This window comes from Athene noctua, chromosome 9 (assembly GCF_965140245.1).
Source record: "Athene noctua chromosome 9, bAthNoc1.hap1.1, whole genome shotgun sequence".
Classification (NCBI taxonomy): Eukaryota; Metazoa; Chordata; class Aves; order Strigiformes; family Strigidae; genus Athene; species Athene noctua.
In genome coordinates this window covers 7,407,326-7,432,620 of record NC_134045.1, presented here as the reverse complement: position 1 = coordinate 7,432,620, position 25,295 = coordinate 7,407,326, and the positions used below count along the sequence as shown (strand labels likewise).

The following is a 25,295-nucleotide window of genomic DNA, read 5'->3' as shown; positions in this document are numbered from 1 at the left end:
GGAACGGAAAACAACGGTTACTTCGACACCTTGCACACACACAGGTGAACATAGCAGGCACTACCTCACAGTGTTTTCCTTCTGGTTTCCTGTTCTTTTGTGTCAGGACGCTATCACAGCACATATAAGTGGCATAAAGACAATTCTTTTAGGAACGTATTTGGCAGCTATTCCAAGGTCAAAAGTGTCACACATTTGGGTTTTTTTTTTTTTATTTATTTTTTAGGTGTATTCCTTAGTTATTTCTCTCAGTTTTTTTTTTTCCCCTGGTAACATTCTAATGGGTTGAAAAAAGTTTTGAGCTATTTTTGGTCAAAGGAAAACAAATATAACGTTGGTAGTTATTCTGTTAACTAATACGAACACTTTTCCTTAAAATCTAAGAACGGACTAATTGTGCAGAACTTTGTGGAGGACAGGTTGTTTCTGAAAAGGTGAAATTCAGCTGCACTTTCTGCTCACACTGCTGTTGCTCTGTGGGAAGTTCAAGACCAACAGTTCAAAGTAGGTGTTGCAGTACTTCAGAATGTTATCACATTTCAAGAGGTGAAGTTTTTCTAAATCACTGCCATATAGTGGACGTTCTTGGAAAAGATATAAAGGCAGGAAATAACAAAATACTGATCACAAATTTCCGTCATATGAACACAAGAGCTGGAAATAGTACATCTGAGCTTAATGTCTACCTTTTTTGTCATGTTGGGATTAAGCAAAATGCAATGCTGCAGCTACCAGCAGCCTTTCTTCAACACATACTGAATTTAACTGTACAGTTAATGTATTCTTGCAGCTAACTTTAAAGTAACACAAATAACTCATTAAATATGTTCTTTTCAGACCTTGTCAGTTTAATTTATGGTGGACTTACCTTCAAAATCCAGGAGTTCTGTTTAACTTGCCTGACATACCAGCTGTGAAGTCGACCATGCACTCAGTAAAGAGAATGTAGTTAGTACCGGACAAGGCAAGCAAAGGATTACTTCTTTTGATAAAGAACAAAATCAAAACTATGCTAAGGCCTTTTGAGCCCAAGTATAATATTTTGCAAAGGGAGCAGGAAAAGAATGAAAGAGAATATAGCACAAGATGATTTCTTTATGCATAAAAAAATCCCATCAGTTTTAGAGACAAGATATATTACTGGAGGAAAGCATAGATACTAGCTGTATAGCACTATAATCATTAAATATCAGTAAAGAAACCAAAATTATCTATGCCTGCATTGATGATGTTTGGGTCCTAGTTCCACAAGTATTCGTATGTGCACTTAATCTTCGTAACAAATCTTCACATGAATAGCTCGTGACTAAGCCTGTGCAAGCATGGAAATTCTTACAAGGTTATGTAGAATTCAGACTTGTAACAATAAAATAAGAATCCTTGAGGTTTAGTATGTTTTGGTTAGTGTTTTAATTTTCATACATATCTGGTGGAAAATTCTTCTGTGTACATTAGCAGTGCACTAATACATTTTTTAAAGTTTTGTAGATTTGTATTTTATGAATATGCACTTGTTGTCTTCCTCTGTTATTCTCTGGAACTGTTTTTAACAAGCACTGGTGATAACTATTGAGTGGTATTTATAGCTTTGTTTGTTTTGCTCTCTACTGGAAGGATTAATCTTTTAGACATTTCATTCCAGTACCTCAGATTGCTTTTCCACAAATTAACCTCAAACAAATTCTAGTGCAGACGTTTTTACATTGCAGGAAGTATCCCAGCTAAGATAAAGGTGTTGTATAGATAGGAAAAAGGGCAAGGGACAGTCATCTTTTTACAAGTCAGCAAAAGATAGCTGCAACCAGCATCAAGAAGAAAAATACTACAATAAAGTCAGAAAAATAACCACCTGCATACTCCACTTAGTGTTCCATTAATAAATTTAAATAGCTTCATAGAATTTGAATATGGCTTTTTTTTGACATCTATTAATTTCAGATCTGTGTTTTCTGAGTAACTGCAAGAGAGAGCTTTACTAATCACTCTGTATGGTCAGTCCTGAAGTCATGACTTATTATTCCCTTTGCTGTTTTCTAGAGTTACCCATGTTTTATATTTCCGTCCTGGAACTCTAGACATTCTTCATATGTTCAGCCTTGTTTCTTCCCATAGATACTAAAGCAGGGTTTGATTCTTCTGTCTTTACCCTTGCTTGGTGTCATTTATTCTATTTTGGTTTGTGATATCAAGAGAACTGCAGAACACAGAGGCAAGGCCAATAGAAATCTTAGCAATGAACTAGCTTGGGTACAAGTAGAATACTAGAAGTTTTAGGCAGTTTGATATGATCAGCAGTTAATATGTGATCAACACGACACCAATGTCTTTGTTACACACCCAACACTTTATAGGCATTATAAGAGTATGTGGTTTTAGTGAGATAAAATGAAATTATGCTAGTTTCAGGTCACTGTGTTCTAGTTTTATATCAAAACTTTTTTATATCAACAGCAGTTTCATTTCAATAAATTAGTAGCATCCCTTCAAAAGTTAAAGACTCCCAACAGCTGCAACAGTCAACAGACTCCAAAATTTAAATGTTTCTGTTACACATGGGAGAGTTATGAGGAAGTCTATGCTTTTGGCTATGTCTCAAATATGTTTATAGCAAGGTTTTGACACTAGCATAGCTAGTTATAACAGTGTTTTTAGTCAAAGTATCAACACACAAAAAAATCTTTAACTCACGCATTGATTTCAGTTGAACAAGGTGGCAGAAATCTGATTGTGGATAAAGTTAATTATTAAATAACATTTAAAGAATTCTGTTCAGGCTTTTCTGAACACGAAATAACAAATTTGCCTTTGGTTTGTAATTTGTTATAAACTGTCTTCTTGGGTTATCTTTAAAATATTTGGGTAAGCATGATAGTAATAGATTTAACTTTAAGGTCACATCCTATTACATTAAATTGGAAAGCTAAATATGAGAAGAACAAAAATCTGTCTGGAAAAACAGATAACTTGTGCTCCCACTGGGTTGATGCCAGTTCTGCAATTAACTGTTAAGACTGGGCTTAGGTCTGGCAAGAAATGATATTCTCAAGTAGGCAGCTGTTTCAAGAAAAGAGCCAAAACTGTTTCTGTGTCAAAAACATAATGACAAAAAAATCAGCATAGTCTGCCAGCTGGCACATCTTTCACAGAAGCGTAAAGTGTCCAGCAGAACAACTCAATGGATTAATCTGCGAAAGCTGGTAATTAAGTTTCAAAAATATTGCCAGTTTCTCTTCTAAAAGTCTGTAAATACTTCCCAAGGTGAGTGATTATCTGTTCTACTCTGATTATTTTATGCCTTCTAAAGAGTCAAAACACCATGACAGCAGTTCTTTTCTTCACAAGCAAGACGTCTTTTTTCAGGAGAGACTGTCGAAAATTCCCATTTAAAGTCTAGACCAAAAAAAATTCAATAGTGAAGTAGATGTTTAACTCCTTTAATAGGCAAAACAGTTGTCAACACAATGTGACAGACATCGCTTTTAATAGTTTTAAAAGTTTAATGAATTTACATTTTAAAAATTGTTAATGGTTCCAGCAGCATTGCTATATGCGATGTGACATCTTTCTTATCTCTTAAATCTGTGTAGAGAATGCACCATCCCTCTATTTAAAATTGCAAGCTGCCAAACTACTGAATTCAGTAAGCAGTTTGAAACTGCAGAGAGAACAAATGCAACATAGGGAAACAGAGTAACATGGTTTTGCATTTGAAATACTTGTAGATTATATAACGAATTCTCATGTTAATCCGGTGCCATGAAGCTTGAAGGAATCCCACTGTGCCTACAAAAAAATCACCATCTTATATAACCTCATTTTTATTATAATTAAAATAATCTTTCTACTTTCCTTTACAGTTCAGCAGAAGCACCATCTCAAAATCATCAGCTTGGCACCTCTTCTTCCTTGTTTACATTTGAACTGCAGACAACATGGATGTACAGTATTAATGTTTTTCCATTTAGTAAATACTTTAAGACTACCTCTCCAAATTGCTGCTATCAGTGCCCCATTTTCAGAACATATGATCATTTGTGAGTGAAAAAAAGTAATATACAATTTCCAAGTCTTACTTGAGGCCCTGCTGAACAAATATTTCTTGATTGTCTTAAGCCTTTCACTCGCAACAGCTGGCTCGGATACCAGCTGAGTGAAAAGCAGTAAACTTTTTTCTCCTCATCCAGTAACCTGTTGTTTGCTATCCTTATTTGGAAGGATTTAGTAACAGCTGTTCTTCCATAGTGTGACCTCCAAAAAGTCATTATGCATTATGCATTTTCCTCCCTTCTAAAAAAAAAAAAAAAAAAAAAATCAAGGAAATTAGGTGCCATCTGACTTTTTGCTCTAGCACACATTGCAGTCCTCTCATCTCTGAGGTCCACATTAGAATTTGTTATACCAGTTTTGGTAATTTCTGCAGGCAGTGATTGACTTGACCTATTAATCCAGCTAGCCTTTTCCACTAGAGAACTAAAATCATGGGCTGTAGGAAGGACTGAATGCAGTCAGTGGGCTAATAAGGAATTAACAGGAATCACTGCTATTACCAGTGCTGTGTTGCATGTAACAAACTGCAAAAAATTAAGTCACAACAACAACCTATTTGCCTTAGAAGGACAGTTTGGGCAATGGCTTCCCTGTCCCAGAGGACTACATTTGGTCACTGAAAGTACAGTCACTACAACCTGTGCTGCCCTCTCTCCAAGGCAAAGGCAAGTGTCCAACAATGCCCGAGCACGCCCAGTCACGGTGGGGTAAGAGGCAATTGTTTCATAATCCATTCGGGACAACATTTGCTGTGAGCGAAGAACATCAAGGATATGGTTGAGGCGTCCTTCTGTCATGCAGCTCAGTATGATCTGTCTCTGGCATGCTAGTATTTGACAGCAGTTTCCTTTGCAGCAAGCATCTTGAGTGAAAAGGAAACAAAGTGAGATAAACTAAGTGCTCTGTTCTTCCAGAAGTTGTTAGCAAGTGATAGCATCAACACCAGAAACAAACTCAGTATAGGAAAGGAGTAGGAGTTAGTTTATTTGCATTCTTTGTTCAAAACTAGTCCAATGTATTTTCATTTTTTGTTCAAAACTCATGAAGATCAGATTACAGAAAATAAGTGTTTCTAAAGATTATTAAATGCTCAGACTGCGTGAGAGGACGCGATTTTCAGGTCTCATGCTATTCATCTAGCATCTTTATCAAACTTTCTGCAAAGATCTTGGCTTGACATAGATGAGAAAACTGTCCTATAGGAAGTGGAAGAACAGATAATAGGTAGTTCAGAGTAGTAGGACTGTTTCAAACAGCGTGAAACTGGGAACCTGAATATATGTCAAAGCCAAGCGAGTAACAAAAGTAATACTCTTGGCAAAATGGTCAAGAGCTTTGTGTTCTGTCTCTTTCCACAAACTGATTGGAATTCTTAAGTAGAGTTCTTAGTGTACAGTAAATATCACACACCAAGAGAAAATTAGTAACCAAAAGCCATTGCTGCTTTGGAGAACATGCTTCTGTCACTCTGATTTCTGATTATTACCAGTAGAGTTCTGTGATGTTTTCCTGCACACAGTAATCTGTTGATTTATGCAAAAATTACAATCATCACTCAGAAGTAAATTGAAGTGTAGAAGGATGACTAGCTAGATGTGAGAATTATCATAGGCCAGCTTGCAAAAAGCAAAAAAAAGCTCAAAGCTTCACTACAATCAGAGGCAGACTTCACAGATCAGAAGCTGGCCTTTTCTGCCTCTGTTTGGTAGAAAGAGCTGAGAGCATGTAAGTAAGGAAATGGATGTCCCCCCTCCTCCTAGTCACCTGTGGTCAATAGCTACTTTTTTTGGAGGTATAGATTACACAGCTTAAAATTAACCAAAAAAAATTCCAGACTTAATCAACTGATGTATTTCACATCCAATGTGTGCTATATTATTTTTATTATGGTCTTTTCAGAACTGTTCTCCACCTGAATATGACCCTGGAAAAGAAAAAGCCAAGATTCTCAGTGGCCAGTGCCCAAACTTCTGAGAACACAGGAGCAGCTATATACAAATAGACTCATGAGACATTTGTACCAAGTTTGGAGGAGGTATTACATTGAATAACTGAAAATGTTCACAAAATTTAGAGATCCGTGTTCTCCAAAATTTAAATAATTTAATCACTAAGATCTGGCCAAGGAGAATATTGCCACCTCAAAGTGGAAATTGTGTCTTACCTGTCACTGCTTGTGGTGTGTGCTTAAGAGCCATTGGCGGGTCGTTATGCTGATTGCTTTCTTTGCCTGCAGTTGAACCAGGTAAAGGAATTATGCAAAAGGAATTTGATTTTCTACTGTCAGAGCCTGGGTGACCTAGAAAAAGTTTGAGTAAGATGAGACCTTTGAATTGAACAACAACAGAACATTATACATGTCAGCCACTGCAGAAAACTGTAACCGAAGACTAACCTGAGAGCACTTATTTATTACGAGCTGTTCTTTGGGCACTTGTTAATACATCATTATTTCTAGGACGATTTTGGTATATATTACTACATACATCTGACTTTTTCAAACTGCCTGTAGGAATTTGTTTCTGAAGTTATGGAACATTCTATTCTGTCCATAAGTCTGATGGCTGTTGATCAGAACTAAAATGCTTGGAAATGCAGGTGTTGCTATAAGTAAGTTTCCTATGGCTCAACTTTTGTATCAAAGGCATAAGAAGTACAGAAAAAGCTTTTAAGGAAATATCTCTTCTTGACACAAATTCTAACACTTTGATAGGACAAATTCACATTGGAAAGGCAAAAGGAAGTTACTTATTTGGGAATGGTGATTACCAGTAATCACTCACATGTTCCTTGCAACACAGTCTTTTTAAAACATATTTCTTTTCTTATTAGCAAGTTACAAAAAAGCAGTTATTCCTGGTGGCACAAAGGCAGTGTGGTTCCTAGGAGGAAACCTCAGGACAGGGGTTCTATTAAAGCAACAGGCAATATTTGATGCATGAGGAAAATACAGCTGTACATGTAGGTTAGGATTCTAAAAAACAAAAAAAAAAAAAACAAAAAAAAAAAAAAAAAGGAAAGCAAAAAAAGGCTTTTTGATCTGTACAGTTAATCAAATGTTATTGTGGCATCTCTTGATTTCTGCAGATGATACCAGTAGAATGCACAACTGTACTCTGAGAAGGGACAATTTTAGATGGAAAATAATATGTATATGGAACAACTGGTAATATTATTTATCCTTTTCTTAGAATAGCTGGAGCTGAATGTTTCAAGATAGAGACCTTTCTTTGTTGTTGTTTTCTGTGGGATAATATTTGACAGACCCGTCTCAAGAATATTTTCTTTTCCTGCGTTACTTCCACTGCTATCAAGTAGAATGGCTGACAAGCTTGGCACTACAAAAGGAACTTTCTTGCTGATTAAGTGGTTGGGTTTTTGTGGACAGATAACCTGAAAGAGATCAAAATACAGAAGAATTATCTTCATGGAAACTTTTGTTCCAAAGCTTTTTCTAAGCAGTTTTCTCTTAGAATATGAGACAGTAGTATCATAGTGCAGGGCACGGTGGGTATGCAGCTGTTGAGCCTGCAGATATACTTAATTCAACTTTAACCAGTTGCCTTGGGTCACTGTGGCAGCACGAAGCCATAGCTAGTTGTCCTTTGTTCTAGGGTTTACTGCAGTCCTAGATGGTTTCTGCAGCCTGTGCTGTCAACAGCCATGGTGTCATTAGAACTTGAGATGTTTAAAGTTAGCTCCAGTCCAGACATGTGAGTTTGAAGTTTTATCTCTGTATCTTTCAGTATTGGCAGGCCTGCCACAAGTGCCAAAATCACTTTGAAAATGGGAGTTAACTGTATTTTGGAGTTATCATGAAGGAGTTGGTGGTTGCTCTAAGAAAACTGGTTGAAAATGCTAGAATTCAGCCTAGCACTTTTTCTAGCCATCATTTTGAACACACTACAAGAAAGGTTAGGTTTTTGCAGTTTTATTAGGACCTTTTCAAGGAGAGGTTCAAAGCAACTCTTAAGTGGAAGAGGTTGTTTTTGCAAGAGCAATGTCAGAGTCAGCTGCTTGGAAGAAGGTAACACAGTGGGTTTTGTTAGTTAACTGGATGGAGTTATCCTGGTTAGGGACAAAAAGAGTTCAGGTCATTTTGCTGTACAGTGTTTGTATTATACAAGTCAGGGCTGGCAGGAGAAACAAGCAGTTTATAAAGTACTCTTGACTTCATGCCACATGCTCACCTCTGAATTGCATATACCCGTCTGCAATGTGTATATTTCTGAACCTTTGCATGCATTGAGTGCTGTCTCCTGGAAAAAACAGCACAGTAACTCCAGTAAGCATATGTATGGTTTGTTCAATTCACAGTTGTCAGGAGCAAGAATTTGTACTGACACTAACAATTCTGCATTTTAACACATGTAAGTGAGTGTAGAATCTGACACAACTCTACCCTGTTAGTGCTTATGCTGTTTCAAATTTATTTTAAAACCCAGTTTTGAATCACAGAGGGGGAAAAAATAGCCTTATATTGAGAGAAAGGAAGATTGGGCTAGTTATAACATGTTTTCCTTTAAGTATCCAAACAGCTGGGCCATCCTGTGTTTAGCATGCCAAACTGTCTGCAATAAGGATGTGTAAATACTTGAAACTTTTTTCCATTTTGTACATACACAGCAGATTTGTTAAGCTATTTTTTAATAGTTCAGCATTTATGAAACAATTCATTTTTAAGAATCTCCAGTAGGATTTTCACAGTCATTTTGAACACATTATCAGTTCTGTTGTTTGAATAATAAATAGTGCTCTTTGCTAATTTAACAAATAGAAAAATAAAACCTTGCTCAAGGCAGATTGAAGTATTAGATTATGGAATATTTGGCAGTACAATCATAAACAAACTTCAACAGTAGTAAAAATAACTTGGACTGTAACTATGTCACCTTTTAAAACATTGATCAAGTCTGTAATGTAATCCCAGAATGTGATTGCAAAATGTAGAAATAATCCAGCATGCATTAACATAAACAACTCTCATAAACACAGCAATGAAACCAACAACACAGCATGGGTTGTGTAAATCCAGATGGAGTCAGAATACTTGTTCAAGGGCTGAAGCATGTGTCACTAGTTTCCCCACTATGACTAAGTTAACTACATAGCATATTGCTATATTTGTGGGAGTCAGATTTGTGCCAGATTTCCCATGGCAGTGTAGAAGTATATGGAGTTAGCTGTATCCCTCAGTTGCTGGCCATTCCCCATCCATTTCTGTGGTATCAGAGAACTCTGAGACCCTGGGACAAGCAGTGTCTTGTGCCTGAAGCATATCAATCTAGAAGCAGTGAAGTGTACCAAAGAGAGCTGATACTAGTATTGCTATAACAGATACAAACACTGTCCAGGTTTTGGACTAAACATCTTCTAACCAGTACAGGCAACAAAGACTGTCCTTGGTTCTAGCCCTAATCTGATCTGCTTAAGGCTGGTATTTGCTCTCACTCACACGAGTTTCCCAGTCTGACTACAGCTGGTGGCTGGAAAGAAGCTGTCATATTTTTATAGTCTCAGGTAGCAATTAACATAGTTTCTGGAGAACCCAACAAAATATATTTTGTACAATTCCTGAATGAACCTGAAGTGCCGAAGGGTACTCTCCAGCTCTCTGGCATGTCCAATAAAACAATGAAGACAAAGCCTTTCCTGGTTTTGGACCACAAAACTGTAATTGAAAAAAATCAAGTAATGCCCTTGTCGGAGAATAAAACTTAATTTTGCACTAACCTTTGCATCCATCAGATTGTAGATTGCAGTGGAAATTTCTTCCTTATTTATACTAATCAGAATTCCATGTAGAAGGTCTACACATTCTGCAGGGTAATAAAGCATTTGAAATACCACATTGCGTATGAAAGTGTGTATATATTTAGGCATCAGCGTATTGCAATTTTACTGTTATTGTTGAGTAGCTAGATAAACTAGATGAAATTAGTTTAATATAACTTCCACCTCATATGTCCTGCTTTTGGTTTCCTTTTTGAACTGATTTTAAAGAACAATTACAGTCACATTAAAATCACATTTTCTTAAGTGTTCAGATATAGTGAAATTACTTGCAAAAGGTTTACACGTGACTATGTAAGTCTATCACAATAAAACTATATGCTTCCTCAGCGCTTCAACTTTGAAATTTTGCTCGAAAGTCCTCAAATGCCACAATTTTAACATTTCTTGGCTATCTTTTTAGAAAGAGATGATAAACGTAACATTTCCACTAAAGTAAACAATGATAGCACACTTCAGAGGAAACTGGTCATGCAATGGAATCAAGAAATCCTGAAGACAGGTTGATCTCTGTTAAACTAGATTATATAGCTAATAATATCCCTGTGTTTATTTGTACTCATTTTTACTTTATACTAAACACAATTTTGGAGATAAGTTAGCCATTTCTGGTAGGAAGCTTCAGTTAGAAAAACCATCTACAGTACTCTGATGATCTAAAGACTTTCACTTCAGTTGTTCTGTCGTTGATTTAGGGTTGATTTGATTTAATCTCCATTGCATATCTTGCAGAGAAAGCAACTCCTGAATGTTACCTGCAGTACATGGTCTATAATCTGGTTCTTGATACCAGCATAGAGCGATAAACTGCAACAGTCTATTCCTCTCAGGTAAATTACTTGGTATAAACTTTTCTGAAATGCCAGGCCGCAAACCACTGCAGATTCCTGTCAAAACTTCCAGCAGGGTTGTTTGACCTGCAATTTATAGGAAAATGTCACTACAAAGCATATTAAAGACCACAAAACTTTCTTAAAATGATATTTAACATAGATTATTTTGTATATTTTTAAAACAAAGACTGCTGTTTTTAAAAAGCAAAAATATATTAACACTCTTGTGAATAGATATGCTAATCTTTAACAATTAACTATAGCTGATTATTGGAACAGGACATTTCAGGATGAAGAATTCTGTCCAAATATTGTCACAAATGCATTGTAAACTATATGCACGTATACATCAGGAATACATGTAATTATTATGGGTATATTCTAAACACAGTCTTATATCCACCTGCATTATAAAAATGTAATTCCTATTGTACAAAAAAGATCTCCTGATGGCAGCCACAAGATGGCAGCCATAAACTATGTGAACGTTAAGGTACTATTCTATACAGTATTTCTAAAAGGTTCTCAGCTTCTAAAATACAGGAGTCCTTCAGTCAGCTTTGCCATGAAGAATGGAGCCTATAGCAAAGAAGCCTTTCATTGATCTCCACCCTCCATGAAGCAGGGATCATTCAGAGTGTGGCAATTATTATACAATGCTTTGCAAACTAAGTTGTTTAAAACTGCTCGCACTTGCATCTAAGAAAGTAAGATTCCCCTGATTAGTTAAGAGAATTCAGTATGAACTGGCATCTCTTGATTGGGATTGGAGACTCATGGCAACTTTAAAAATCAGCATTCTGCTCATCCAGTTAAGCTGTTTGTCACTAAAATGTTCCCCAATTTTAAAATTACAACTCTCAAATATAAAGTGATATTCTTTCTCACTAAAAGTAAGTGGAAAACCCAACTCAGTAACAGAGTGCTTCAGCAAGCACAGGGAGATGATACAAGTCAAGTAACAAGCTATGCCTTTCCCCTTCAGAAAGATAAGCTTCCTTGGAAACACTGAGCATTTGTTGAGGGATTCTAATCTTTACATCCCGTAATGTGGAACTTTGCTGTAACAGTAATAGAAGGCAAAGGGACATCTGAAAAAGACAGTGCAGTTTGTATCATAATTTCCCTACAATAAGGGAATTTGTGGAAAAGATTAGGGCAACACAAAGTCTGATATGAACAATAGAGATAAATACCTTCAAAAGGTTTCTGTCTGCTTAGGCTCTCCCAACAAAGTATTCCAAAACTGAGAAAAGAACAGTGAAATACCATTCATTGGTTTGCAATCCATATCTGTGTTCTAATTTCCAAGAGAAAGTTTATTGCTTTAAGAGGCTAAGTGTATCTAAGTCTTTTCTAATTTTATTAGAACCTTTTCCCTACATTATTACGTTTCATGTTCTTATAAAATATTAATTCTGATGTATTATTTTAAAAAACATTTTTAAACATAAGATCAATTGGAATTACAGTTCAAGTTACCACCTTATTTCCATTTGCTCTTGTGAATTTCAGAACCTTCTGTTCTCCTTTCTCTATCATTTTTGTTTTGTTTTCAAGTAATTCAAATAGCAAGTAAAAGAGCTGAACTTTTCAGGTACTGACAAGCACATCAGTTAACCTACAAAAAACTTGATTCTGACCCACTGTGTGTCTGTTTTCTTCAGCAAGTTTTGATGGGGTCCAGATACCTTTTTCCTTTTCTGACATCCTAGGAAGTATTCCAATGATACCATAGATCTACATATGTAATACACAACTTAGATGGTTGTATAAGGTACAATTGTTTGATAGGAAGCTCAATCTACAAAATCAGAGGGATAAGCAAGGGGGCTTCTGGAAGGGAGAAAGCAGGCTATGGGTGAGTCAGAAACAAAGCAATCAAAAGGGGAAGAAGCAGTTCTAGGATAAACATATCTGCTTATATCTCACTGTAGTGCTGAATTACAGTGTTTAAAAGAATGCCCTCTTCTGCCTTATTTCCACATGAAATCTGAAAGTGCTTTTACTTAAATACCCTCTAGGAAAGTATCAATGTAATGTGGACATATACGTAACTTACATGTATTTAATATTTCATATATGACATACACTTGTTTTCTCTGTTGCACCACTGTCTAGACGTGCACCAATCTCATGCACTGAGTCACATCAGAGCATCTAAAATTATATAAGAATGATGTGTTGGAAAATTAATTATGCTACCTGAAAGTAAGCCTCCACTCTTCCTGCGCAAAAACTTTGTGTTTATGAACAACATCAGATTAGTCACATCATTTATGTGACAATAAAGCAAGAGTTTAAATTTGTTGCTTCCATAAAAGCTCTGAAAGCAGAAGAGTGGTCAATTTTGAAAGTTATTTACAACGTTAGTCCACAGGCTTTGTATGCCAGCTGTGAAGATGCATGTCCATACAGACAACAGTTGCAATTTGAGGTTGTCTCATTTACTGAGGCAACCACAAAGCACATAACATATCCAAAAGGGACACGTGGCAAGTAGGTAATCTTCCTCCTTTGTACAAATCACTTTTAAAAAGTATGAATGCTTGAGTGGCTCAGTAAGCTATTCCAGCAGAGTTTCCATAGGACCCAAATGCGACACTATTGAGAGAAAGATCTTATTTTTATCGGGGCCTCATCTAGGCATAAACATTTCTTCTTGAAACTAAAGCTAACAGTTCACACTTAGAAATTATGTGAAGTAGTTACTAGGTTTCTAAATGTATATGAAAGTTTTGGCAGCTATGTTATGCTTTTTAAACATTTAGGTCCATTACATAAATATTTACATGACAAACTTTGAGAACCGTTCTTATCCTTGGTATATGTTACACTAAATATAGGGAATTTCATATTTAATTCACTGCTGAAATTGGCCTCATATGGAATACTATCCTACTACATTTTGTAGACCTGGCATTTTTACTGTAGTGTCTTTGAAAATAAGTATTTCAGCAACATTGTAGAATGTAGCAAGGACTAGGTATGACCTGTCCTTAGAAATCTCATTCACCTGTAAATATCACCTTCCTGGGAAGGAGGGCCTCCTTCAAGTATTTCAGGAGGGAGGTACAGTAAATCTTGACAGTTTCTCTGATTGCAGTTCTGCAGGTCTGACCTCAGTTGCTGCTTCCTCCAGTTGGTTAGACCATAATCAGATATCTACAGAGTTGGGAAAAAAAGTAAATTTTAGTAACAGCGCCTCAAGTCTTGGTATTAAAATTTTGACCATCAGGATAAATATATGCAACAATAGGACACTCACTGGATTTTACATTAAGGCTAAAAGTAGAAGCTCCTACCTTGGCTCTGTACTGCATATCCAAAAGCACATTGGAAGGTTTCAGGCTACAGTGGCAGAAAGCAGGTTTGAGGCTGTGAAGGTGATGCAGCCCTTCAGCCACATCCGACAGGATCCTTATGAGCAAGGGAAATGGGACCTCTGGGTACAGCTGATGCTAAGTAACACAAAATACAGGGTTTGGTAGTGTGAAATTGTTTCTATTCACATTTTCATTTGACAATAAACAGAAGTACAGTACAGAAGCTAAAGAACAGATTGACTATGACTACTGTCCATAATTTACATGCTGATTTTTCTCTATTAGCTGACCTTGTAATTAGTTTTGTCACATAAAAGACAACTTCTTTTATGTACCTCATGAATGAGCGAGTGGAGGGATCCATTGTTCATCCATTCAGTCACTATTCCCACAAGTCTGTGGTACTGGTAAATCCCAAGAGAAGGCAGGAGACGTTCAGACTCAAAGCATCTGACACTTGCTATATCCTGAAGTAGCAACTTCCACTCCCTGTAAAAAAAAGGGTTAGAGGCAGGTTAGACTGAAGGGAATTTCCTCTAGAGATGAGATTGTGTAGGATATGGAAATGAGGGATAACCATATAGTTGAACACAAGCTAATATAATTCTCCCAATAAACCAAATATTATCTCACCTTCCAAACAATTCTAAGATAATGAAGCTATCCCTTGTGTAATATATTTTTCTAATACAACATGAAAGACCTCTGGATTATTTGATATCAACATTAGGGCACAGTTTAAAGCAGGATTGAAGTGTGAAGCCAGGAGAAAGCTGAATTATACGAAATGCTAGCTTTTCCCCTTACTGTCCCCAAGAACTTGTATGGTATCCTTTTGCTATTAGTGGGATCCACATTTAGAAGGAATTACGATCCTCCATGCTTGTCTAATGGGACCATGTTATATAAATGATATATGCTATAGTGTGTGATAGCATGATATCAAAGTAAAGAGAAATTCAGATCTGATGTAATCAGTACCACTCTAGTGACTTTGCCAAATTTGATTGAAGCTCAACTGCAGTTGGATTGTAGACATGAATTCAGAGCTTTGATCACCATCAGAAGAGTAAGTTTTGTTGTCTGAGGACTTCAAACAGTTACTTCTTTGTGCACAGGAAGCACTGACCTGTCGATTCAATCGTGCATTTTCATGGAAATAACTAAACTTCTGCTACAGGTTCGATTTTTTTAAATTGTATGTTTGATTTTAAATATCTGATTACTCTATGGTACTTGTGAGCTAAACATTCATTGAAATTAATGCAAAATTCAGTTGATTTCAACAGACCTGGAGCTCATTCTCATTATTCTAACCAGCCTTTACAGTGAGTCTTCAGTTTCTCATACTTACTGTGTTGATTCACAAGCCTGTAAACTAATCACTGGAAGTAATTCACAGCCCCACCTGTTTTAACACTTATTTCCACAAATCTAAATATTTATCGTCAGCACACAGAAACACTTTACAGCTGCAGTAAACCACAGTTTATTCTCCTTCCTAAACACTGTGTAGTGTAAACAAGAGAACAGAATGGTAGAGAGAAAAGCAAAACAGTGGCATTACTTTTAGGGAGCAAATTTGAGTGAAAAGACACCAAATCAGGGTAGCATGTCAAATTCAAAGCAAAGGAAAATGTTAATGTCTGTAACTAACTATTTTGTTTTATGGTTTATTTGATTTAAAGAAAATTGTAGAGGGGACAGAGGAAAATCTGGTCTTTAAACAAATAATATTTGTTTAAGCATTTGTTTATTAAAAAATAACATTTGTTCAGATTACAGAACTGCTGGACTTCTATTGTCTAAAAACAAGCAATCTTCCCCCCCAGCCACAAAAAAAACCCTTACAATTTTCAACTCTTCCCCAATTCTGGTAGCATTTGAAGTGTCACTGACAATTTAAACTGTCAGTTTGAAAATATTTTTATACTGTTTTTTCCTCCCCTGCCTTTATAATGGAACAAATTAAACACTATGTGAGTGAGGACACTTTTTTTTTTTTAAACAAAAAGCCACCTGCGTGGCAGTGTTCTTAGTTAACAAGAGTAACTAGTCCATAGATGCACATCAGACACTCCTTTTTTGATAAACAGTCAGGTCAGTGCATTCCCTAAAATGCTTTGGTCTTGCTTCTGATGAAGTAGCTTGTGGTTACTTTTGGAAGCTTTCTGTGCTTTTGTTGCACACTGGAATTTTGAGGTCAGTAGGCTGATGCCTGGCAGTTACTGCTCATTTGTTTTTATAATTAGGACGTGTAAATATCTCACTGCCCTGTAACCCTGACCATTATCCCTCTCTCCTCCCATTTTTCTACTCTCTCACCTGGTACATGCTGGTCTAGAAATTTAAGTTGGTCATAAATTCAACTGAGATCTCTTCAGGGACCTTGAGAAAGATGTCATGCCATAGTATGCTGAGTATTACTATTACTGATCAGGGTTTGTATACATTAATGTAGTAGACATCATTAATAACTTCAGGGTTAAGCTCTACTTTTGTAAAAATTTGTAAAAAACATAGAGCTTGTTTCTCAGTATTAACTGCCTCCAAGCTTCCTCTTGGCTAGTAAGGATTTCTAGGAATAGAGATGTGTTTAGGGATCGGGTGATCCTGGGAATGTCACAATTCATTCTGGTGCCATCACTACAGTTCTGTGCTGCCCTCCTGCACTGTTAGTTGGCCAAATAAGACACGTACCTTTCTGTAGTGTCCTGGCTGGTCAGCAGCTTCACAGCGATGTGAGTGTTCCAAGAAATATGAAAGGCTTTCAGTGCAAAGCCTGAGCCTGTCCTGGTCAAGGTAAAGCTATCCAAATCTTTCTGAGCTATTACAGGTAATGATTTGGCCATTTCTTGATGGCTGGCTTGGGGGAAAAAAATGGCAGAAAACAAAAAAGTTTTAAGAACTACTTTTTGTCACTACTACCAAAGCCCAGTTGCACCACCCCTTATTTCTCAAATAACTATCATCCTAATCCAAATAGGCTTCCTTTTACCACTCTGTCAGACTTTCCTTATAAAGACAGGAAAAATGCAGTAATTGCAAAGGAGTGTCTGGACCATTACTTGTCATCTGAAGCTGCTAATTAATTCCTCATTATTATTTCCATCTGGTGACTTTGAAATGTTGGGCCAGTATTTATACTATATGATTGAAGCGTGATTTTAAAGTGATACTAAATTATGTAGACAGCAAACTAGAATCTTAGAGCTACACGCTAGACAAATATGGTTTCCCTGCTTCTCATAAAAAAGGCAATTATTCAGTAACTCCTTTCAGCATGTTCTGCATCATTCTCTCATATCTTCTTTAATACAATATCACATGTGAATGCAAAAGCAGGGTAAAAGGCAAATTTCCTGCTTCTGTAAGCTGGCAGGTCTCTGCTAAATGGAGTTGTGTCTTTACAGCAGCCACTAATTTAGCCATTCCTCTCGCTATACAGTACCTCTCTAGGGCCATCTGAATGTCTCAGACACATTGCATGGCAATGCACGTGGATTGGAGATAACCTCTGCAAGTCATCACTGTGTTACTACACGAGTAACATTTTTACTTACATCTGTGAAGCTACATTAGACTAAAGATAACCAAAAGTCAGTGGTGAAAGAGGAAAACAAGCAAGCTAAGAAAATGGATGGGATAAAACCATGGGTAAGGATTACTGCAAGATCAGTGGTCAGTGAGTCAGAACAACTCAGTCTGGAATACTCCCTTCAGGATCCAGTAGACCAGAGCTAGAAAAGGAAACACATGAGGGAACTGAAGTAACAGGGCCAAAAATTTGAGGTAACCAGTAAAGACTGTTGAGTGTGAATTGTGTCCTTCTAGAAGATGGGCTCTACAGACAGAGCTCCTGGGGTGCAGAAGGCCTCTGAAAGTCTTCTGACTTTGAGCAGTTCACTTATTCTCCATGAGCAAAATAGAAAAAAAAAACCCTGAAGATTAAATTCAGCTGTGCTTATGGCTTCTTGTTCACAACCATCTTTCAGTTAACCTCAGTATCTCAGCTGTGCCATGCAGCACGTTCACAATCAGAGGGGTACTAATCTGTTTTGCGTCTAATCACAATTAAAATGCAAATAAAATCTGGCAGCTGATTTACCAGTTCAGCTTTAATAGTGTTTTATTCTGACAGGAAAGCACAGCTGAATTTTTTTCTGTTTGTTAGATTATTCTAGTTTGAAAGCAATAGCTGCCTTAGGTGCTTAGCTTTGAGTTTTCTTAAAGAATAAATCCAATATGGTAGGAGTCTGACAGACAGGTTAAGAGCTTCAGAAAATTGGAAAAGATTCCTCTGAATGAAGATAATTTTACAAATGAGCCATTTAGCCTTTAAAGTTGCAAAGACAACTCACACAGATCTACCAGTCCTAAGCATAAAGGAGGTAATCAAAAGGCTGGCAGGAGGAAAATTATGTCTCATTTTTATTATATACTATGATAATGATTCAAATAGTCAAAAGAATTTACTCAACTCTAAACATAGCAAAAGGAAGATCAAACAATAAATAGAGAATCTAAACCATTACTGAAAGTATTTTTGTTTAAAGTTTAATCCAGTAAAGCTGTAACAGTTTTTAAAATTCTTGCTAACTGGATGCTTAGATAAAAATAAATCTAGCCATCAGCTCCTATTTTGGATTTGCAAAACCTAATTTACCTACAGATTTTCTAAAAACAAAATGAAAACCACTTCAGACTTTCTCTGTTACAAACCTTGACATGTCAAGCACCATTGTACCCCTGTCTGAGTTTGCACATGTTTCCACACCTCAATTTAGAGTGAGTTGCTGATAATCTCCAAAATAGTTAACCATAAAATGAGAAATCTGTTATTTATCTAGGGTGCTGTCCGGATTCCTGAAACAGTTGGAAAGACTAATCATGGAATATGGGACTATCATGGAATTACAGATAACAAAGTTTTTCTCTACCCCCCAGATTGCAAGTTTGGTACCAAAGCCATTTTTTCCAATAGTTCTACTCTTCTGATTTTTTTTTTTTTTTTTCTCCTAGACCCTTTTAAAAGCTCACTATCAAACTATAAACCCAGTATTTCTTAGGTGACCTTTGCAATGAAGTGTTTTGTATTATTTTTAGTAAGACACTAAGAGTCTCTGACAGCTTTGTCACCCTCCGTAGTTGGACAGGCAGCAGCAGGAGGGAGACTGCTATAAACCCATTTATCTCAAGTTTCTAATTTTAAAGGTAATTTTAAAAAAGTAATTACTAACAAAGATATTTTCCTTAATATGAGAGAAACTCTACAATAAATATTCAGATGACTCAGTAAAAGAAATTGGAAACAAAAATCAACTTACCTCTGAAAATACAGGCATAAAAACTGTGGGACAATGGAGTGAAACTGCTGTAGATACCAAGTGTGAGTCGGCTTTGAACTGCATTCAAACACAACACGAGCTTTCCTGTGTGAGTCAGCTGCGTTGTTGATTTCTCTTTTTATTGGCTGTCTGAAAACATCTTAAATTTCCTGTTTGGATATACAAGCTGTAACTCTTTAGTGACTGCAGATGGGTTTTTCACAGGCTGATTTGTTAACTGCCTGTAATTAATAAGAGCAATTACAGAAAAATTGGTTGGATAGCTACTTTTTGCCAAAATGAGGAATGCCAAGAGGGAAAGCTATCTGAGAGTAAAAACCATCATACTGGATATAGCCCAGCTACGGAAGCATGTAGAGCTGCTTGTAGATTGTGCAGCTGATGCTTATCTCTGCAGTAGATCAAGCCAGCAGCACAAGTACAAAATCTCTTTAAGCTTTTAAAGTCAAGTTGATCTTAAAAGAGGATGAAAATTGCCGTTTTTTCTGTTTACAGGGTTGGTAAGCATAGGGGTAACATTAGGTTGCCAAGAAGTTAGGATCAACTGGCTGTCAGGTAGCCCTACTGAAAAGGATGTGAGGGTTATGATGGAAGTTAAACTGATCATGAGCCAACAGTATACTCTTATCACAAGTATGGACAATTGCATACCGGGCTATATTAGAAATGCAGTCAGCAAAGTAAGAGAAGTAGTTATGCTTCAGTACTCAGAAATGGTGAGGCTGCATCTGAAATACTGTAGCCAGCTTTAGGGCCATCAGTTCAAAGAAAATGTTGAGAAACTGGAGAGGATGCAGTAGCTCTAGGCAGCTACCTAGAGCACACACCTTACAAGGAGAGATTGAGGGAACCAGTCTTGTTTAGTCAGGTGAAGGAGGCAGGGAGTGGTCTAACTAGAAGTCTACAGCTATTTGAAGGTCAGTTGTGTGAAGATAGAGCTAAATTATTCTCCATGGTGGAATATAACAACCAGTAGCACAGGCAGATGTCTCTACTTGAGAGGTTCAAGCCACATGGTAGAAAAATTTTTTCACCAGGTAGATAATGCAGTATTGGAATGGGCCACTCAGGTTGTAGTCTCTATCATCCAGAATATCTTTAATTTTATGAAAACTCTGGAAGGCCTAACTGTGTTCCTGCTAGGCCCCCAGCATATACACTCACCCTGAAGGTTGATGGGACTGCTGGATGCAGGCTGTAGACTTTAGGAGAAAGCAGTCATTTCAGTTGATCATGTTTATTCAAACTTTCTACTCCATGAAGTCTATATTTCTTTATAGAGTCTGACTTTAAAACCAATGTCAGTCAATGAGATTCTGTCCACAGACTTCTGTTGGTTTTGGATCAAATCCTAATGCCCCAACAGGGAGGGAACGAGCAGTAGGGCAGTTACCTAATCCTCCTGTGACCATGAGAAAGTCCCTTATATCTAAAAATCATGTGGCTAGGGCTCCATGGCCTGAGAGGAAGCTCACTACAAGTAGGAAGTGTGGAGTATGCCTTCATGTACAATGGGTTATTTCCTGACAGCTGTATCTATCTGACCAGCATCAGCTTTCTCTGCCCAGCACACCCCTCCAAAAGTGAAATGAGTATGAGGGATCTGAAGTAACAAAGGTATGACAAGTGAGCTATAAAAGTCCTGGAGAAGGCTGGAAATATGTCAGGTGGCTGTAGCCACAGGATCCTCCTCCCCTTGGCTTTGATTTATCAACACCACATTCATTTTTGTCCATAGTCTACACTTCTGTAAAAAGCATTAAAAATGTTTTTCCCTGTCAGGCTCAGACTGTACTGCAGCAGAATCTCAGCTATTCAACATCCTTATAACTAATTAAAGAAACTTCTTAGGGTGAGATTTGTAGACAGTTTCAAGGACTTAATTTTGCAGAAATTCTTTGACACTTAAAGTAGTCTTAGGTACTTCTGTATTTTTAGAATATTATGTGCTGGGGAAGCAGGGTACTAGAACAATCCTGCATTTGTTTACTTTTTTGGCTATTGTTTTAATCTTAAAATCCCCTCAGTGTAAAACTATAAAGCTTAATTTTAATCCATATTTGCAGAAACCAGAAATGTACAGGCCAATTTGCAGTGCAGGTCTGAACTAATTAAGCATCATTATTACTGAACATGTTAATTAAAAAGAATCAGTTAGTATTTTACCTACGCATAATTTACCCAGAGAAATTTAAAGCCTTTCACATAATATGAAAGCTTACAAATAATGGGCAAGGAAAAAACCTCCATAGGCTCACACAAAGGCTGTCTTGTGCAGTAATTAGACAAAATGAAGAAAACCAAAGTTTAGTTTGACTGTCAGTATGTTGGGGTTTTTTTGTTGTGCTGGGTTTTTTTGGGTTTTGTGGGTTTTGTTTTTTGTTTAATTATGGAGAATACTTGGAGTAAAACCTTCCAGCAAGGAATAATGGGTAAGATAGACACCGAGTCTTTCTAATCTCCTATGCATGCTATTGCTATACAGATACCTAAATACATAGATACTGAAGAAGTAGACACAATTCTTGCCAAAACCAGTAGCTGGTTGATGCCTAGAGACTGGGTGCTATCACTAAGGACAGGGAAAGACCAAGATTCTAACAGAAGTACCACCAAATGCACTTCTGATCATACAGAAAGGGAAACAGCAATGAACAGAAGGCAATCTGAAGAGCACTTAAGATGACCATGATGTGAGTGTTTGCAGGGTTCCTTATTTTAGTGAGTGAATCCAGCCATCACAGCAGGATTGGAATTACACACAGCAGACAGTGTCTGTAACTGCAGGAAGAATTCAGAGACAGTATGTTATTTCTCATATGTACATTTGCTCATGCTAAATGACAGCCAGGTGTTTCATAAGAGCCATGAATCTCAAAAAACCCAAAGACCGGTTGTTGGGGTTTTTTTTCATTCAGAAGACAAACAAAACTCTGAGCCTCTAAGTGTCAAAGAACAAAGAGTAAAAAAAAATAAAATTAAATTTTCAAAATGTCCAGTGAAGATCTTTTAAAACCTAACCATAGCAATGCAAGAAGAACTAGAACGTTTGCTTTTTCAATTCAAACTTGTTCTTGTGGCTCACTCACAAGCTAAGACAGTATATATGGAACACAAATATGTTTTTAACATCTTAACATCCTGGAAATAGGAATAATAGTGATGCCTAAAGGATAACACAGTTTAAGACATGAGTGGTTTATAGGTTCCCCCCCATAATAGTCATGCAGCATGAACTCAGTTACTATCAAATTTAAAACAAAATGGGAGCTTTACAAGAAGCAGCATTAAAGGCCCACAGCATAAGACAGAACATTAATAGAGTGAGTATGTGCAATAAAAGAATGACACAGTACCAGAAGATCGAAGCATTAAGATGACCCAAATACCAAGGCCTCTGATGTATGTTCAGTAAATACTACACTTTGATATTTCAGAAGAGTTCCCATCATCATTTCTCAATCTGGTTATTCCAGTTGAGCATCTGTGCAGGATAATTTTGTCAGAGATAGGTTCTAAGGTGTCATTTCTTTGGCACCTTGTGTATTTCAGGAAGTCTTGCAAAAAGTGAAAATTAAAATGTTGTTAGACTTCAAACTTGTGGGATTCAAATGCTCTGTATTTCGCCTTTAAAAACCTAAGCTATAGTGCATAAAAGCAGCCAATGATATAATCATCTTATTCTAGAAGATAGGACTCCAAACAGGCATGATACTTGCCCACTGTAACAGGATATTTCAAGATACAAAATTATGGTGTCCATTTTATGGATTTGCGGTTGAACTAAGGTTCCTTTTTTGTTGTTTAGGAAAATTGTTTCCTCAAACACCCATACCATGCTATTTTGGAAAATAGTTGTAGCATTCACCTTGTCACTAATGAGACATCTAAACAAGAGTATCACAGCTGCTGGTTGTAGGCAGTTTCTGTAAAATGAGCAGCGCCAAGCACCTGTAATTAAATTGTACCACAGAAATTTGTAGAATCAGAATGGTTTGGTTTGGAAGGGACTTTAAAGATCATCTAGTTCCAACCCCCTGCCACGGGCGAAGACTCCTTCCACTAGACCAGGTTGCTCAAAGCCCCATCCAACCTGGCCTTGAACACTGCCAAGGAGGAGGAATCCAGAACTTCTCTGGGAAATCTGTTCCAATGTCTCACCACCCTCACAGTACAGCATTTCTTCCTTATATCTAAATCTTCCCTCTTTCAGCTTAAAGCCAATGCTCCTCATCCTATCCCTACACTCACCAATATATATAAGTCTCTCCCCACCTTTCCTGTAGCCCCCTTTCTGTACTGGGAGGCCGCTCTAAGGTCTCCCTGGAGCCTTCTCTCCTCCAGGCTGAACACCCCCAACTCTCTCAGCCTGTCCTCACAGGGGAGGTGCTCCAGCCCCTGAGCATCTTCATGGCCTCCTCTGGACCCACTCCAACAGGTCCATGTCCTTCTAGCATTGGGTGCCCCAGAGCTGGACACAGCACTGCAGGGGGGGGGTCTCACCACAGCAGAGCAGAGGGGAAGAATCCCCTCCCTCAACCTGCTGGCCACACTGCTCTTGGTGCAGCACAGGATACCGCTGGCTTTCTAGGCTGAAAGCACACATTGCTGGCTCACAGTTTTCCACCCACTAGTACCCCCCAGTCCTTCTCCCTGGGGCTGCTCTCAATCCACTCCTCGCCCAGCCTGTATTTGTGCTTGGGATTGCCCCAACCCATGGGCAGGACCTTGCCCTTGGCCCTGTTGAACTCCATGAGGTTTGCATGGTCCCACCTCTCCAGCCTGTCCGGGTCCCTCTGGATGGCACAGCCCTTCCCTCCAGCGTGTCGACCACACCACACAGCTTGGTGTCATCGGGGAACTTGCTGAGGGTGCTGCACTCAATCCCACTGTCCGTGGCACCGACAAAGATGTTAAACAGTGCCGGTCCCAATATTGACCTATAGGGAACACCACTCAGTTTATTAATTCTTTGCCCTGTTTTAACTGTTTTAAATAGTGGAATATTAAACAGGTATCACGCAACTCATAATTCATGTAAATGTGAACAACAAGATGAAGAAGAGCTTAGGGTGTCATACTTCAACTTGTTAAATGATTTGTAAAAAGTGCCCTAGTCCACATCCCAGGTGTTTGCAATCTGTTTTGGAACATGATGTACTAAACAGTATTAAGGCAGGGTGGAGAAATGCTAAACCTCCAGGTCCATCAATTATGTACCTGCAGATAAATAGTTCTAACTAAGCTAATGGTGAAATGAGAGGCCTGCATTGTATGACTTGCTGTGAATGTATGGCATAGGTATGTAAGAGAATATAAGCAGGCTTTCAAAGCCTTTACCCATACCAAGCAAAACTCAAGCTCTTCTAGGCAAAGGAACACAGTGAGCACTCCCTCCTTGCTCCCCTAAGGATACCTGTTCCAAGGAGAGAGAAAGTACAGCCATACTCATCAAACCCCCAGAGAAGCCCATCCTATAGAAGAGCACAGCACTAACATCTTTACCAATGCCATGCCTGCCTCCTGGATTTTCCACTGGAAAGTGGGCAAGTTTTTTAATTGGCTTGATCCTAATTGTCACGTTTTCTCTACCTGATAATTCTGAAATATGAACATATGCAAATGAACACAAACAATCAACAAGGATTTTAAAAAAATCTAAATTAAAAGCTTTTCCATTGTGGGGCTGGTTTGAATTGGTTTGTTTTGGGATTTTTTTTTTTTTCAAAGTTGCAACATGTACATTAAAGGCATCTGAAAGATACAGTTAGCTACTGCCTTCCTTTTAAGGGCTGGTATAATCAAGTCTGCTTGTAGGCCACTTGCATGTGGTGACATGGAGAAATAATTCTGAATTGCTGAAATAAACGTCAGTGGACTTTCAGTCATCTAGGAAAACACTTCTTATGGTGAAACAGTGCTCTACTAAAATCGACTTCCATTGTGTT

General features: G+C 37.6%; 1 protein-coding gene across 3 annotated transcripts in view; it reads right to left on the bottom strand.

The window, feature by feature from the left end:
* Positions 1-3,413: 3,413 nt before the first annotated feature.
* Positions 3,414-25,295, bottom strand: part of LOC141963849 (receptor-interacting serine/threonine-protein kinase 2-like) — a 32,910-nt gene continuing 11,028 nt past the window's right edge. Inside the window, exons 2-13 of one of the 3 annotated variants that reach the window (XM_074913545.1) lie at positions 19,327-19,568; positions 16,700-16,865; positions 14,335-14,488; positions 13,979-14,134; positions 13,690-13,838; positions 11,870-11,919; positions 10,596-10,757; positions 9,781-9,866; positions 8,238-8,306; positions 7,272-7,440; positions 6,212-6,346; positions 3,414-4,909 (exon numbers count right to left, since the gene is read on the bottom strand). In XM_074913545.1, coding sequence (XP_074769646.1) covers positions 4,587-4,909; positions 6,212-6,346; positions 7,272-7,440; positions 8,238-8,306; positions 9,781-9,866; positions 10,596-10,757; positions 11,870-11,919; positions 13,690-13,838; positions 13,979-14,134; positions 14,335-14,488; positions 16,700-16,851 — 1,605 coding nt within the window. In that variant the 5' untranslated portion in view covers positions 16,852-16,865; positions 19,327-19,568 and the 3' untranslated portion in view covers positions 3,414-4,586. Of the gene's footprint in view, positions 4,910-6,211; positions 6,347-7,271; positions 7,441-8,237; positions 8,307-9,780; positions 9,867-10,595; positions 10,758-11,869; positions 11,920-13,689; positions 13,839-13,978; positions 14,135-14,334; positions 14,489-16,699; positions 16,866-19,326; positions 19,569-25,295 lie in introns of those variants that run through there. The other 2 variants (XM_074913546.1, XM_074913547.1) reach the window with 2 other exon arrangements.